Genomic DNA, 16524 nt, shown 5'->3' with positions numbered 1-16524 from the left:
TTCCATTAACAATTACAGTTTCATTGGCAAACATAGTTAAAATACATTCCAAAAGTGGTTGGCACCATTGGTCAAAAAGTGGACACTGTTGTTGCTATGGAAATATGAACTTGTGGGTAGATGGCCCATCCTTTGCTAGCACAGGTAATGCCTGCCTCATTTCATTCTGAGGAAAATTTCTAAGTCTTTCTACAGTTCAAACATGTATTACTTGTAACTTTCTTTTGATAAGATATGCTGTTTTCATAACAGTTGCTTTATTTGATATCCCTCTTTCCATTCCATATAATTCAGAAGATCTCTAAAACCCAGATACAAACCATACTAATGGAAGACTTAGCTAGACTTGGAGCTGTTGCAAATAATATCCTTCCTGATGAGGAAAGGGTGAAAAAGAGATTAAATAACCCAAATAAATGGTCCACATAAATAATGGAAAGGAATTTTAAAACATGACTAAAGCACATAAATGAGAAAGTTCTTTAAATGATTGTATTGTTGGCTGGAAATGTTTAATTGCCTCCTAAGCCTCATTTTTTTCCTGTTATATAAGACAATTTAGTATCAACATCTTGCTTTTATGTAATGGCAACTTGATACTGCAGCCATATTTATAGTTAGCAGTCTTTGCTGAAATGAAAAGTGTTTCTGTTTGCTTCAATGTACTAATTAGTGACTTCTTGGCGAATGCAAATAAATTGTTCTGAATTCCAGCAAGACAAAAAAAATCAAATATTAACTCTGTATACATTCTATGTCCTGTTGCTCTCAATAAGTGCTATAAAGCTAGTCTAAATTCCTGTTAGCTATGAGAGAGAAGTAACAGATATAGGTTGTAGGTTCCCCTCCAATTAAAAGATGTTCCCCTTCAATTAAAAATGCATGTCTTGAATCATAACTGCAGAAACAATATAGATATTGTTCCTGCAGTTTAGGACTAATATAGTTCTAAATTCTAGGGCTTTCAGATCTTTGCAGGGCATAGGATGGGATGGAGAGAAGTCCACATGGAAATGTGGGGCTGAGAGTTTTGAAAAATCAACCTCACTGCCACCTTTTTTCAGTAACTAAATAACTCCCCCATCTTCCACACTTCCTGGAATTTTGTGAAACAAGGTTGATTAGTCCAGGCCATCTTTATTTGGAGGTCCAGCTGACACTTAGATGGAAAAATGATTTATATCCAAGAATATCCCGTCTTCCTGTGGTTTTCCCTGTCCCGGGCTCACATAAGAATATTAGTGTAGATAATAATTGGAGAGGAAATAATGTAGAATATAAAGTCTTTTCCAATTATATTGACTCTAACTCTATATGCTGCAAATTTGAAATAATTAAATTGAATTTTAGTTTTAGTTCATAGATGACACAGAAATAAAGGAAAATTAAAAGCTAGAGTCACTTCATGTACCATCAGGGCCATCAAATACTGTAATTTAAAAACCTCTTGAAAGCAGGTTTTGTCTTTCAAAACCCTCCAAAATGATTCATAACCTTGGTCTTTATGACAGGGCCTAAACATACATAAACCCGATGGACAGAGGTCGTTGAAAATAAAATCAGATCTGAATATTCAACTGCATGCACGCACACACACACAAATAATCTAAAGTAAATGAGGCATACTAAAAGCTGAGGGCATCATCTTGAGTTCTTACAAGAAATTTGACTGATGGTGGTTTTGGGGGGCAACAATCCTGGAAATGTTCAGAGAGCCTGCAACAACTTTTCACTTAAAATTCATCTCAAAGAAGGATAAAGGGCAAGCTGCTGGCCATATGGATACTTCTGAGAGAGAAAGAGCAAGCTCTAGTTTCTTGATAGAGACTGGAATTCAGGCAGCAGGCAGAGAGCCTGCTTGATTACAAGTATATCAACAGTAGTTTTGTACATAATCTTTCTAAATTTAACAATCATGAAAAGACATGATTTTTCCAACATTAATGATCAAATTCACTCATTCTACATTGTCATGAGATAGTTTGTTTAGTTTTGACTTTGCATTTCTTATGACCCCTGTCACTGTGATTAGTAATTCACGCTCCACTTATAGTTTATGCAAATCATGGTTAAATAAAGCATGGTTTAGCACATGACACCAAGTATTCTAGCTGGGAGAACACCGGTGGACAAACGGAGGCAAGCCAGGACTTAACAAATACTAACAGTTTATTGCTAACAGGTTGCCAAATGTGGCACTTCACATTTCGCGCGTCTCAGCTAACTGGCAACAGCTGAGCCCTGTTTGACAGCCCTTTATATATGCTGGCTGTCAAACAGTCAACCAATCAGCGTCGAGCACAGCGCCCCCTAGCAAAACAGACCAGAGGGAAAACTATGATACATAATCCTCCTTCACACTTAGAACGCGCATGTGTAGTCTTCTAAATAGCCTGGGCGGCGACGGACCCGCCCTGATCTTCGCAGAGTGACCTCTGCCTTGGAGTTTGTGGCCGCGGTTCCCATGGCCTCAGACCTTGCCCCTTCAGACTGTCAACGCTGGAAGCTCCCGGGGAAGATCAGGTAAGTGTCTAGGTTTTCCTATTCTATTATGTGATTGCTCGGGGGAGGTAGACCGGGACCTAGGCATTTGCTCTGAGTTCTCGGTGGCTTGCCTATAGGATTGGCCCTGTTGCTCTCCCGCCCTGTTTGACTCCCTTTGCCAATTTCGTAGCTGATTGATATGGCGCCTCCATACTCGGCCGTCCTCTAGCTCTATCTGGTATGAGCAGGGGCCTGTGATTCTTCTGACTACCCCCGGGACCCGTAGTGGGTGGCCGGCGTAATTCCGTGCATAAACTGTTGCATTTAATGGAAACCCCTTAAGCTGACTGTGCAAGTCTAAGGGCTTTGAAGGGGAATACTCTGGGTGCAGCCTGTCTAGTGTTGTTCTGATTCGCCGACCCATTAATAATTCTGTCAGGCTTTTGTTTGTTGTGGAGCATGGGGTGGCATGCTGCCATAGCAAGTATGTGTCTATGTCCTCCTGCCAATTGAGGGGGCCAAACCTAGCCAGCGCTTTTTTCGCTGATCTGACAGCGTGTTCAGCTAGGCCATTGGCCGTTGGGTTGAAGGGGGCTACAAAAGCATGTCGGACCCTTAGTCTAGCAAAGAAATCGCCTAGCAATGCAGCAGTAGATTGGGGCCCATTGTCAGAAATGACCAGATCAGGTAGCCCATGGGTCGTGAACACCCTCCTTAACACCTTGATAATGGCAGGGGCAGTGGTGGAAGATAATAATGCAATTTCAACCCACTTAGAATAAGTATCAACAATAACAATAAAAGTTTGGCCCTTCACTGGCCCCGCCAAGTGAATCCGGGACCATGGAGCCCTTGGCTGCTCCCAATTCTGGATGGGAGCTCTGGGACAGGCAGGTCAGGACTCCTGGCACTTAGAACAGCCAGAAACCCACCTCACAATGTCCTGGTCCATGCCCGGCCACCAAGCATAGCTCCGGCCCAGCGACTTCATCCGGACTATGCCCGGGTGGCCTTCGTGGAGAGTTGTCAGCACCGCTTCTCGCAGGGAGGCAGGAATGATCACTCGGCCACCCCACAGGAGGCAACACTGCTGAGAAGAGAGTTTGTGTTGCCTGGTTGAGAAGGTGCCCAGAGGTTTCGCTGGCCAACCCCGTTCAGTCCAAGCCAGCACCTTGGCGAGTATCTTGTCCAGACTCGTGTGCACGGCCACATCAGCTGCTGTTATCGGTAGCTGCATCTCATCGATCAGCAAAACCTCAGAGGCAGGCGCTGGGTCTTTCACTGCGATGGGCAAAGGGCACCTGCTCAAAGCATCGGCATAGCAAATGTGCTTCCCTGGTCTGCGATGCAAAGTATAGTTGTAGGCAGCCAGGAACACAGTCCATCTCGTGAATTGTGGAGATAGAATTTGGGGCGTTTGCCTGTCTCCAGCGATGATGCCCAGGAGGGGCTTATGGTCTGTCACTATATGAAAATGACGGCGATAGAGATAAGAATGGAAACGCTTCACCCCGGCTACTATAGCCAAGGCTTCCCGATCAAGCTGGCTATGGTTCCTTTTGGGCGAGGACAGAGTGCGAGAGAAAAATGCCACAGGGGCTTCTAGTCCTGACTGCAGACAGTGGCTCAAGACTGCACCAACGCCATAAGGAGACGCGTCACAAGTCAGAATCACAGGGAGCGATTCATCGTATTGGTGCAGGACACTCTCAGATGTTAAAAAAAAATTTACATTGTCAAAAGCTGTGGCTTCCTTCTTGCCCCAAACCCACTTCGCTGAGCGGTCTAGTAGTCTGTGCAGGGGTTCCACAACAGACGCCTTGTGAGGCAGGAAAATATTATAAAAATTGAGCAGACCCTGGAAAGTCTGAAGCTCGGCTTTGGTGGTAGGCGGGGGAGCCTGACTAATAGCCCGCACTTTCTCAGGGGTCAGATGAATGCCTTTCTTGTCTACTAAGAAACCCAAAAATTCAACTTGGGGAACTGCAATCTGGCACTTGGTCATTTTAAGTTTTAATCCAGCACCACGGAAACGCCGAAGTACAGTTCGCAATTGGGACAGGAGGTTGGATAGGGAGCGGGCTGATACCAGGACGTTGTCAAAATAGGGAATGACGCCTGGTATCCCCTGTAGCAGCCGTTCCATTAAATTCTGAAAAAGTCCAGGCGCTACGCTAACCGCAAATTGTAAACAGTTGCACTTAAACGCGCCCCTATGTGTAACTATAGTCTGGGCTTCAGCAGTCACCTCATCCACAGGCAACTGCTGATATGCCTGAGCTAGGTCAAGCTTCGCAAATATGGTTCCCTGACCCAGGGAGTGCAGCAAATGCTGCACCACGGGCATGGGGTACACGCTCTGCTGCAAAGCATGGTTCAAAGTGCACTTAAAGTCAGCGCAGATGCGCACAGAGCCATCATGCTTAACTGGTGTGACAATGGGAGTTTTCCAACGGGCATGGTCAATAGGCTCAAACACCCCTTGGGCCAATAACCTGTCTATTTCTGCGTCTACTTTGGGTTTTAATGCAAATGGTACCCCACACGGCTTCAAACGCCGTGGTGGTACCTGGGGGTCTAGGCTAAAAGAGATGGGGGTGCCTGTGTATTTTCCCAATCCTTTCCCGAAAACTTGGGGAAATTCTTTGATCAGCATGTCAAGGTATGGAGTGGTCTGAACCTGATCTATTCCCGTTATGGCCAGACCCAGGGCTTCAAACCATTCCAAACCTAACAAGCTGGGCCTGGGACCCTTGACTACAATAAGAGGAAGCCTCTTATGATATTGTTTAAAGGACTCCCTACAGAAAAACTTTCCCAGCACTGGAATGGGATTTCCCTGAATATCCCTCAACTTTAATGGGCACAATTTCAATCTCGCTTGGGAGATGTCAGGCACAAGTCTCTTAATGCCTGCCCACGATATAATAGACACGGCTGAGCCAGTGTCTACCTCCATCTGACAGGGTTTGCCCTCCAGTCTAACGGTGAGGAATATTTTTCCTCTCGGGGTATGGACAATCTGATCTACTTCAGATTCATCTCTGTCTTCATTGACTGCAAAACAGGAATCCTGCTTCCTGAACCCTGCGTTCCTACCAAAATTGGAGGGTTTTTTGAAACCCTGGCTGGTGCTGGGAGAGTTCCCTTCTAAAGCACTTGCGCAAGGCGCAGCTGCCCTACAAACCCTCGCTAAATGGCCCTTTTTTCTACAACGGAGGCAGGACGCATTTTTAAAACGGCAGTCCGCTCTATCATTCCTACCCCCACACCCTGGGCAATTTGTTCGGGACATGGCTTTACCCTGCCGACCTTTGGATTGCTCACCCCTTAGGCGATGTACTTTGTCATTCCCGGTGGGCCCAGCGTCCTCGATAACGTCATCATAGTGTACCTTGGTAGTCTTATCTGCGGGTTGTGGTCTCACGAATCTCTGGATTTCCTCTGTAGATTTCATTGACAGCTCTACTGCTCTGGCTTCATCCAGGGTGTCTGTAAGTCGAGTTCAGGTTTGGCCAGCAGGCGGCGTTGTATGCGGAAGTCTCAAACCCCGCCCCCCAATCTGGTCTGTCAGGGCTTCATCTAAATCTTTGAATCTACAATGAACAGCTGCGGCTTGTAAAGCAGCCACATAGTCTTTATTGACTCTCCCTCAAGCTGAACCCTTGTATAAAAGGCAAATCTGCGCGTTGTGCGGGACAGCGCTGAGGCGTAATGATTTTTTAACTTGGACATTAAAACATCCCAGGTCACATTGTGGATGGAGTGCGGGGCAACCAGGGTCTCCACAAGATTAAACATCTCCGTACTACATAAATTTAAAAAACATGCCTTTTTCCGCTGTTCAGTTAGGTCTGTAAAGCCATTGGCTTCTAAAAAACACTCAAAACAGGAAATATAGGAGCCCCAAGTCTCTGTGGTCGCGTTAAAAGTGGCTAGTGTGTTCATTGAGGCCATCTCTGAGGTAACTTCTTTCTTCGTGGATTAACCAGAGGCAGTCTTCGTAGGCAAGTGACTTACTCGACCTCTCGTCAAGTGATTCCCTGAGGGAATTCAGCTCTCAGTGACTTAGCTCGTAGGTTAGTGACTTTTCACAGCTCTGCCTGGGCTCCGCCTGTTGATCCCACCCTCGTCACCAATGTTCTAGCTGTTAGAATACGGGGGACAAACGGAGGCGAGCCATGACTTAACAAATGCTAACAGTTTATTGCTAACAGGTTGCCAAATGTGGCACTTCACATTTCGCGCGTCTCAGCTAACTGGCAACAGCTGAGCCCTTTTTGACAGCCCTTTATATATGCTGGCTGTCAAACAGTCAACCAATCAGCGTCGAGCGAAATGGACCAGAGGGGAAAGTATGATACATAACACCAAGCATCAAATGAGCAAGAGGCATCAATATTAACATGTGTTGGAAGCCATCACACAAAGATGGAAGTGCCAGGATTGAAATGTAAAGCAAATGCAAGAAAATAAATGTGCAGGAAGGGCTCAAGAAAACCTAGTTGCACGTAAGGCTTACATACTTCTCAGTGGATACTCTGCATGAATTAATCATTAGGCACAATAAGGCACAGTACCTAGGGCAGCGGTGGCGAACCTTTTGGCTCATGTGCCATAAGTGGGGGGAGCGCAGTGGGGTCGTGTGCAGGTGTGCCGCACGCATAATGCAATGTGCAACCCCCAGTGCACATGCGCGCACTACAGGCGACACCCCCCCATATTTTTGCATGCTTTTTTCGCCCTCCCCAGGCTCCAGAGGCTTTATAGGAGCATGGGGAGGGCGAAAACAGCCTCCCCCGCCCTCCCCTCTGGAGGCTTCAGGGACCTTCAAGAGGCTTCCTTGAAGCCTCCAAAGCAATCAAAACGACCCTCCGAGCAAACAGGAAGTACGTTCCCAAATTTCCGATTTGCCCGTAGGGCCGGGTTTTTGCGCTCCGGAGGCTTCAGGGAAGCTCATGAAGCCTCCGGAGGGCCTCTCGGGGAGGGGGGAGGCTCTTCCCCCTCCCCCAGGCTTCTATAAAGCCTCTGGAACCTACGGAGGGCTTTAAAAAAGGGTGAACTCAGCTGGCCAGCGCCTCACGTGCCCTGACAAATGGTGCCATAGGTTCGCCATCACTGACCTAGGGCCTAGGTACAGGTTAAGCTGCAGCAATTGTTTTATTGTTCTTGCAGGACATTAAAAGGGTAATTCTTTGCCAACTTTTCTCTCTTGAGCACTTGGCATCATGATGGGTAAGCTTACTCTTTCTGATATCATTTATCCCCTGCAAAGAAGTCTACAATCCATCATCCAGCTGCCAAGAAATCATTTTGAGTTTGGAGTGTACATATTCCATCTGCCCCGAGCAAGGAAAATCTTCCATTTAAAACCAGAGAGACCTTGTCTTTCCCTTAGGTTTCATTTAGTTATTGTTAAACCAAGATATCCCTTAAAATAAAAAGGCAAATATACAAAGCATTTTACAATCTTTATCTTATTTGTTCTCACAACATCCCTGTGAGGTAGGTTGCCCCTCCTTGAGAATTGCCTCACATTCATTCAAGGAGTCTATGATTAAGGCAGGATTTGAACCCAAATCCCAACTTTGCTCTCAAAGTGGCAGACCCTGCTGCTTTTCTTCCAAGGCTTCTGATTTTGCTTCCAAGGACACATTCTATATTGATAACTGAGGGGGAAAAAACACCTCCCTTTTATCGACCCTGTAATCCCTTAATTCGGGATAGAGTCAGGGCAACTGGATTGATCTGAGCATTTACTGGCCGGACGCTCTTTTTGATGCCATGCAGAGTTCACAGCAGATATTTTTTTCTTTACGCCCTAGGAGAGAAATATCTGCGGCTCCCTAGGATTGAACTCTCAAACTTTGAGAAATATATTTATATATATATATATATATTTATTTATTTATTTATGTATAAATATATACAGATACATACACACACAACTCTCCCAGATGTGATTAGTCCATTCTACTGTTGGCTAGTATGTGCAGCTTTTCCCATAAGGCTGGGCACCTCCCAGATCTGGCAGGTAGGCAGCATTTTCATCCAAGTGTGACAAAGGCACTGTGTCTTCCTCACTGACATGCCACTCCAATTCAGCCTTCAGAGATGGACGCTGATTGTCAGGAAAAGCAAGGGAGAACAGCACTTCAGGCTCACAGACAAACTTGTACACATAACGCTCACCAGCCACCTATGTCACAGAAAGGAGAAAAACACAAGCACTACAGCAGCTGTTCGGTTTTTGGCAAATCCCCCCCCCCATCACACATAGATGTCCCCAGAAGTGACAAGTGTCTTAGGTTGCTTCTTCATTCAACCTCTATGCTGCCATTTCTCAGAAGCTTAATTTGGCTTCATAGCAAACCAGGTGTTTTCCAAAAATGTGGCATAAGTCCCGGGAAGAAAATACTGGAAATGCACATTTAAATTATGTATTTTTTAACTTTAACTTTATGTCTGCATTTTAAAATTAATTTTACATGGCCTATAAGCCATTCTAGTCAATGTTTTTCCGAATTCTGATACTCTGATTAAAGCAGAAGAAAAGCATATAAACTATTTATGTTCCTAAAATAACATATAAAGACTGTGAACACAGTCAATTCAATCAAAATCAAAATATGCGTGTATAGGAGGTTGGTAATCCAAGTTGGCTTTATGCCTAGTATGTTGAAATACAGTCCAATCACACTTTCCCAGCCCTAGGAAGAAAGCAATGGCAAACCAGTTCTGAAATCTCACCAGGAAAACTGTAGCAACTTATGCAGGCAGTTTTAAGAATCAACATTGATTCAAAGGTGTGTGCATGCATGCATGCACGCATGCACACACAAAATGCAATATAATATGGAGATCATAGCTTTGCTGTCAGCATTTGTAACAATTAAAGAAACAATCAAGATGGAAAGATGCTCAAACAGGTTTTTTTTAAATGTAGGTTTATAACCCTCATGAAAAAGTTTTTTTTTAATGGAATAAAATCCAAGAGGATCAACAAATTTATTAAAACAAACACTCCAATATAAAAAAGGACAATGCTTCATTATATCTTCCTGTACCCTTGAGACAATTATTCTGTTTTGATTGAGCCCCAGTTCATGGTGCTATATGAGACAGATCTCTTGACCTTCCTACACACGAAGACCTAGTCCTAGCCTTATTACTAAAGTGTTAGAATTTTGCATTGCTGGTGGCCCTTCCCTTCAAATTTAAGCCCACTTAGATTGTAAAATGTTCCATTCCCACTTTCTCTTGTATTTTTAATCCAATAACCAATGTTATTCTCTTGGCACAAAAAAAAAACGTTGGTCTTACCTGAACGTGTCTTTTAAGTAGAGTAGAGGGAGGGGTCACATGAGGGTTTTGTCACAGCCTGATTGGTCCAGTAGACTGAGGGAAATTCTTCAATCTTCCTCCTTTCCCATTGGCTCCCAGTTTCCTCGATGTCGAAGTTCCGCATCTGTAGTCAAAAACAAGAAAACCCAGGGACCCGTGCCCTCTGCTGTGCGTATCTGGAACCGGGAGAAGAACCTCGGCAGCTGCGTGTTGGCAGGCATGGCAAACAAGTCTACTTGTGGAGTAACGAACCTCTGGCAAATCTTCTGGAACAGTTCGGGTAACAGCTGCCATTCGCCATTGTCGAGGGTCGCTCAGCTCAACCAGTCCGCCTGGTGGTTGGACTCCCCCGAGATGTGTTCCGAGACCAGGGAAGCGAGATGTTTCTCTGCCCAGGAGCCTATCCTCAGAGCTCCAGCCGGAGAGCCCGGGAGTGAGTGCCCCCCTGGCGATTGATGTGTGCCTTCGCGGTGACATTGTCCGTCAGCAGTAGTACATGTCACCCTTGGATCAGGTCCTTGAACTGTCGGAGGGCCAAATGCGCCGCCCTCAGCTCCAGCCAGTTGATGTTGTGCCTGAGATCTGAGGCGGACCAACGGCCCTGTGCCATCCTGGAACCCATGAGGGCTCCCAACCGAAAAGGCTGGAGTCCGTCATTACGGTCACTCTGTCCAGCTCCCAGAACGAGCAACCTTGTTGTAGCGCCGGTGACAGCCACTACTGGATGGACATCCGGACCTCTGCTGGAAGACGGATGGACTGGGGGGAGTTTCTCATCCTCTTCTTCTGGATGGGGATCAAGGACCACTGGAGAGCTCGCAGGTGGAGATGGGCCCACGGAACTATCCCGATGCATGACACCATCTTGCCAAGTAGCTGAGACAAGGTCAGGATGGAAACTAACCGATTTCTTCTGACCGTGGCCGCCAGACGTCGGAGGCTGGCCAACCGATCTGGGGAGAGCTGGACGATGCCTGACACTGAATCTATCACTGTCCCTAGGTGAAGGATTCGCGTGGATGGGGAAAGGTGACTTTTGGTGAAATTCACAGAGAACTCCAGGGACTGTAGGCATTGGATGGTGGGCTGGAGGTTGGCTAACGCTAGAGGACGGGAACTGGCCTGGACTAGGACGTCATCTAGGTAGCATTGGAGTCTCACCGGTACTGTGTGCAGGTGAGCCACCAACGGCACCAGGACCTTTGTGAATGTGCGGGGCGCCGAGGCCGACCCAAACGGGAGGGCCCGGTACTGGAAGTGGAGGTCCCCGTGAAGAAGCTCAGATACCTGCGATGTGACGGAAGGATGGGAATATGGAGATAGGCCTCGGTCAGGTCTATTGATGCCAGATAGTCTCCCCGGTGGATGCCCTGGAGGATGGACTTCAGGGAAGACATTTTGAACTGTCTGTAACCAGGTACTGGTTTAGGTGCTTGAGGTCCAGAATCGCCCTCCAGCTCCCCGAACTCTTCGGGACCACGAACAAGTTGGAGTAGTGGCCTCACCCGCGCTCCGTGGGTGGTACGGGTTCTATCGCCTGGATCTCTAGAAGATGTGTTATGGTGAGATCCATCAGGCGCCGGCGTTCCGGATCCCGGGAGGGAGAGAACGTTCTGAAGAGCCTCGGGGGGGTGGGGGTGGAGAGGAACTCTAGCCGAAGGCCATGTCAAACGGTGGCCCTGACCCATGCATCAGAGGTGATCCCATCCCACTGATCTGCATAACTTGCCAGACGGCCGCCTATGGCAAGAGACCGGTTTGAGTCACTTCCCCCTGCGGAAGGGGCGGCTGCCCCCTCCATGAAAAGGCCATCGGGACTGACCTTGGAACCTGTTGCAGTCCTGATAAAAGGGACGAAAGTACTGCCTATCCGATCTATAGGAATTGTATCTCTGCTGATGGTCCTGCTCGGGAGCCCTGAAGGATGATCTGCGGTAAGAGGCCGGGCACTTTCTTGGCATTGGAAGGAAGGACCTTCTTTTTGTCTTGTTTTCAATTAATATTGGATCCAGGGCCTCCCCAAAGAGGTTCGGCTCTGAATAGGGGGTTGCTATAGGGGTGTCAATATTGGGAAGTTGGAGCGCCTGGGCGAAGGCCTGTTCTACATTGTAGAAGCGGCGATCGTTACTGCCTGGGTTAGAAAAATTAGAGGGGCGTGCCCACTGGTTTTTGACAAACTCCAAGAACAAGGGAGAGGCTGTATGGCTGTATGAGAGAACATCACCATGTCGGGATCCCTGGGGGGGGGGGAACTGTGGGGTCCCCAGTCCCCAGCTTAGTTGTCTTCCTTGCTTTGTGCAAGAGAGGTTTAAACATTGCTGATGGAAGCAAGGCCGAGGATGAGGGAGGATCCAGGGAGTGCGGAATCCTCATCCTCAGAAAACCCCATGTCATTGTAATTATCTTCCCCTCGGGTGGAGCCCTCGCTCACAACTGACGGGGACGAGGCTCTGGAGAGGTGGTGTCTGAGTAGCCCCGAAGCCCTGGGACGGGGGGCCCTATCCCTCTGTGCGATGCCCCGAGAAATGGCAGCCAAAATAAGCCTCTTAATGTTTTCAGGCAAACGTTCTAGATCGTCAAGGTCCTCCTGGAAGGGACCAGGATCCTGAGGAGCTAATCTGGTTGTACGATGAAAGGATCTGGAAGAACCCTCTAGTGGATCCACCTCCTCCCTTCCAGCTGGATCTGGGGAGGCTGGGGGGGAAGGAGATACTGCCATCCTGGGACCCCTAGGTGACCTAACCAGGGAGACCGAAGGAGAAGATGGACTGAACCCCCTAGGGGAAGAGCCTGATTGGGGATCTGGATCTAGATCTGGGCCTGGAAGCCTGTGCCTGCTTCTCTGCCCTGGCCACAGCCTTGTCTAAGGCCTTTTGTCTCCTCAACTCATCTCTAGTTGTTGCTCTAGAAGGACGCTGGGTAGCCTGAGGCCTGGATGTAACAGTCCTGGTTCTGGTCCTGGTCAACTGGGCCTCTCCACCCTCCATAAGGGCCTCCTCTGGAGCCTGCGAAGAGCCTGCTGCAGGCTGAGCCGCCATCGCCCCACTCACGTGTCCAAATTACTTTGCAGAAAGCTGAGGCTCCGTTCTGATTTCCAACTGCTGAAGCTCTTTCTGCATCAAGGCGCTCTTCAAAAATGGCCACCGGAATTAACTGTGTTGCCGCAGCTTGCTTAGGACGCCGCGCCTTGAATTTAAAGCGCCGCGGCTCCTATAAATCTGCAGGGGCTTCTGCTGATCTCTCCGAGCCCCTGTAGGCTTCCAACTTGCTGCTGTGGTCCTGTAACAGCCGGGAGCAGCGCGGCTGACTCAGCAGTTATTTCAATTCGAGCGGCAAGAATGGGCTCTTCGCGCGCTTCCGCGGCGCCTGCAGGCTATTTTAGACGTGGCCCTGCAGGCCCCAAGGCTGCCTTTTAGAGGCCGACACCCCCACACACCCGGGGACCGGTTTGGACTCTGGGCCCACGGAGGGGGGGGGAGGATTGCCCCCCCAGGGCCGTCCCCAACCGCCCGGACAGGGAGACTGTCTCCTGGGCCGCAGCCTCTGAATTTAGAATTTAAAATATCCGATTACAACCGAATTGCGTTAGTAAGATCAGATTAAATTTTTAAAAAACAACTTTTTCTACCTAGGAGCCAAAAATACACAGTGCTTGGACCAAAAGACTGAGAGGAAACTGGGAGCCAATGGGAAAGGAGGAAGATTGAAGAATTTCCCTCACTCTACTGGACAAATCAGGCTGTGACAAAACCCTCATGTGACCCCTCCCTCTACTCTACTGGAAAATATGCAGCCGTACCCAAAGTATTGAATAAAAACAATAAATAGATATTTAAATGAAGATCATCTGTGTTCATAATGCCCCAACTAGAAATTGTTAATGAGAGATTAACAATTGAACAATGAACAATTCTGGCAGTTCATTGACAGATGAGTGCCCACCTTCCCAAATTTAAATGGCATGTGCCAAGCGTGCAAGCTCCAGACCAACCTTTTGCATAATGCCTTTTTCATAATAGTAACGAAGGGAACGACTCAACTTGTCATAATTCATAGCCGGACGATTCTTCTGAATGCCCCAAAGTCGTGCCACCTGCAGGGCCAATTCAGAGTGAGGTCACATTTACATGCAAAGAAACTGGGACCAAGTCTTAGAGAGACAAACCAAAAATTTATATTCACATTCAGGCAATTTCTCTTAAAAATTCAAATGACAATTGATAAGACAATTCTGCGCACATTTCTTCCAGTATATCCACTTTTATATACATTCCCCAATATTAGCACTTTTGTCTGTGGAGATTCTCAATTATCCAGGTCATGGTTGTCCCAAAGGCAGCTGGATTTCCTTGGTATTTTCTTTGAAAACATTTCACTTCTCACCCAAGAAGCTTCTAGAAGCAAAAGGTTTTCAAAGAAAGTCCAGTAGCCTTTTAGAGAAAAAAAAACTTCGGAATTAGCAGTTTTTATAAATAAACTTCTCCAATATAATGATTTTTTTGCTCTATACTTTGAACTTATATACTGTATAGCTGTGATGGCGAACCTATGGCACGTGTGCCACAGGTGGCACGAGGAACCATATTTACTGGCGCATGCTGGCCAGCTGATTTTTCGCCCTTCAGGAGGGCTGGAGGGAGGCCAGCTCCCTGGAGGCCCTGCGGAAGCCGGAAATGCATCATTTCCGAACTTCTGGTTGGGCTGTTGGGGCCATTTTTCACTCTTCCCAGCCTCTGTAGGCTTTCCTGAAGCTGGGAAGGATGAAAATTTCTCCTTCAGGAAAGCCTCCAGAGCCCAGGGAGGGGTTGTGCGCACATTCGCGAGGGTGGGAGGTAAGAAAAAGGTTTGCCATCACTGCTGTATAGGCTTGAATTGCGACTGAAGTAGTAACTTGAGAAACTTAACATTAGTTTATAACTGGCTTCATGTTTATATATAAGTTTGCGCAGAACATTTGCATTAAAGAGTTAAGTACACAAATCTACTTTTTAGTTCAGAATACCCTCCTCTTTCTAACAACTGCATTTTTGTGGGGTTCCGAAGTTGGTTTTGTTCAATTAGAAAGTTAGATATGTGCAACTTTTTCTGAGCCTATAGCCCATATGTGGCCATTGAGCTGATAATGCAATTAGCAAATAAACCTGTACTCTTTTTCCATCACAGTATAGTTTGACAATTTTAGAAGGTCAGTGCCTGCCACGCTTAATATTCCAAGGTCAGATATGGTTTTAACTAGGTCCCTGTAATCCACAATCAATGAAGTGTGATATAAAATACTTTTCAATTTAAAAAAAAGTAACAGAAAATCTGACCTCTTCTGGTTCAATGAGTTTGAATTCCATTCCTCGACCCGTCCAGGCAATAAAATGGGAATTGCTTGGATCATCCAGCAAAGCCACCAGGAACTGCCAAAGCTGCAGCGACCCACGCCGTTGATAAGGTGGGCCCTCACGGTATCCTTCTTGCTTAATATCCCCTATTAAGTGCAACATATACAGTACAATAAAAGGGAAGAAAGAAATTGATTTTTAAAAACCCTTGCATTTTCTGGCGAAAATTCACAGGGAGGACCAATGTCATATCCTGAAATCAAACTTCTACATTTTGCTTCCTCTACAGGCAAAAAAACAATTGGACTCTATTGTACCTACCAGCTTTCTCCAGCCTTTTGCTCTCCAGGAATACTGAGATGACAATTCCCAGTGTTCCTAACAAACTGGCCAGAGAATAGTTAGAAATATGGAAATTACAATCCCATTAATTTGGGGAAGCTGCTATATTTCAAAGTATTTCTCCTTTATTATCACACCATCTATGAGGAAACTTAAGTGGAATTACAAAAAGGCATGTTGAGCAGGGGTGTCTAACTGGCAGGCTGCGGGCTGGATGCATCATGCGCAGACCACGCCCACCCCAGCTCCGCGAATGGACTTCGTAAAATATCACGTGATGGAAACATGACGCAGAGTTTGACATCCGTGATATAGAAATGTCAGCAAGTGAACCCCCAAATTTTCAAAGATACAAAAACAAATGTAGTGTCAGCCTGTGGGTTGGAGACACAGCGGGGTGTATACTTGGTTAGGCCGTTGGTTCTCAACCTTTTTTTCACCACGGACCCCGTTTAAATATCTTTTGTAGTCACAGACCATGACCACGGACTCCCAAGACAAGATTTAAATCATAATATTTCTTGAAGCCTTCGCAGATCTCCTGCGATGACATTGCTGACCCCAGGGGTCTGTGGAGCACACGTTGAGAACCACTGGCTTAAGGGAATGCTACATTTATTAAAGGTGTACTCTTAGTTCAAATATTCAACTGGAAGATTGGGTAGCTTGGCTATTAAGGGAACTAAAGCCAAATTCTATTGTTTCTGACCTTCAAACCTCTCAGGAACAACACAAACATCTTCTGCAAATGGTCGCATTTGTCTCTCATAACCATAGCCTGCCAAAAAAACAACAACCAAAGAACAACAGGTAAATATCAAGAATCTGATCTGCATTTCTTCTAGATACATGTAAGTCATTGACATTCAGAGATTAAGTACCAAAATTCTTCCAAGGATTAATACGACTAATCACACAATTACTGTGACTCCTTAGGCTTTCGATTAGCTAGACTTAACCATGTGAGACTTTCTTATCATTAAAAAACCTTCCATTGTTAATGGTGTTAATTCTACGAATTATT

General features: G+C 46.5%; 1 protein-coding gene across 2 annotated transcripts in view; it reads right to left on the bottom strand.

Annotated features, from left to right (window-relative positions):
* Positions 1 to 6702: 6702 nt before the first annotated feature.
* The window catches only part of ETV4 (ETS variant transcription factor 4), a 46820-nt gene continuing 36998 nt past the window's right edge, over positions 6703 to 16524 (bottom strand). For both annotated transcript variants that reach the window (XM_081933547.1, XM_081933546.1), the window contains 4 exons: positions 16210 to 16278; positions 15141 to 15304; positions 13820 to 13921; positions 6703 to 8683 (listed from right to left, as the gene is read on the bottom strand). In XM_081933547.1, the coding sequence (XP_081789673.1) occupies positions 8468 to 8683; positions 13820 to 13921; positions 15141 to 15304; positions 16210 to 16278 (551 nt within the window). In that variant the 3' untranslated portion in view covers positions 6703 to 8467. The remainder of the gene's footprint in view (positions 8684 to 13819; positions 13922 to 15140; positions 15305 to 16209; positions 16279 to 16524) is intronic.

This window comes from Natrix helvetica (assembly GCF_964273705.1).
Source record: "Natrix helvetica genome assembly, chromosome: Z".
Classification (NCBI taxonomy): Eukaryota; Metazoa; Chordata; class Lepidosauria; order Squamata; family Natricidae; genus Natrix; species Natrix helvetica.
This window is presented reverse-complemented; position numbering and strand designations above follow the sequence as displayed.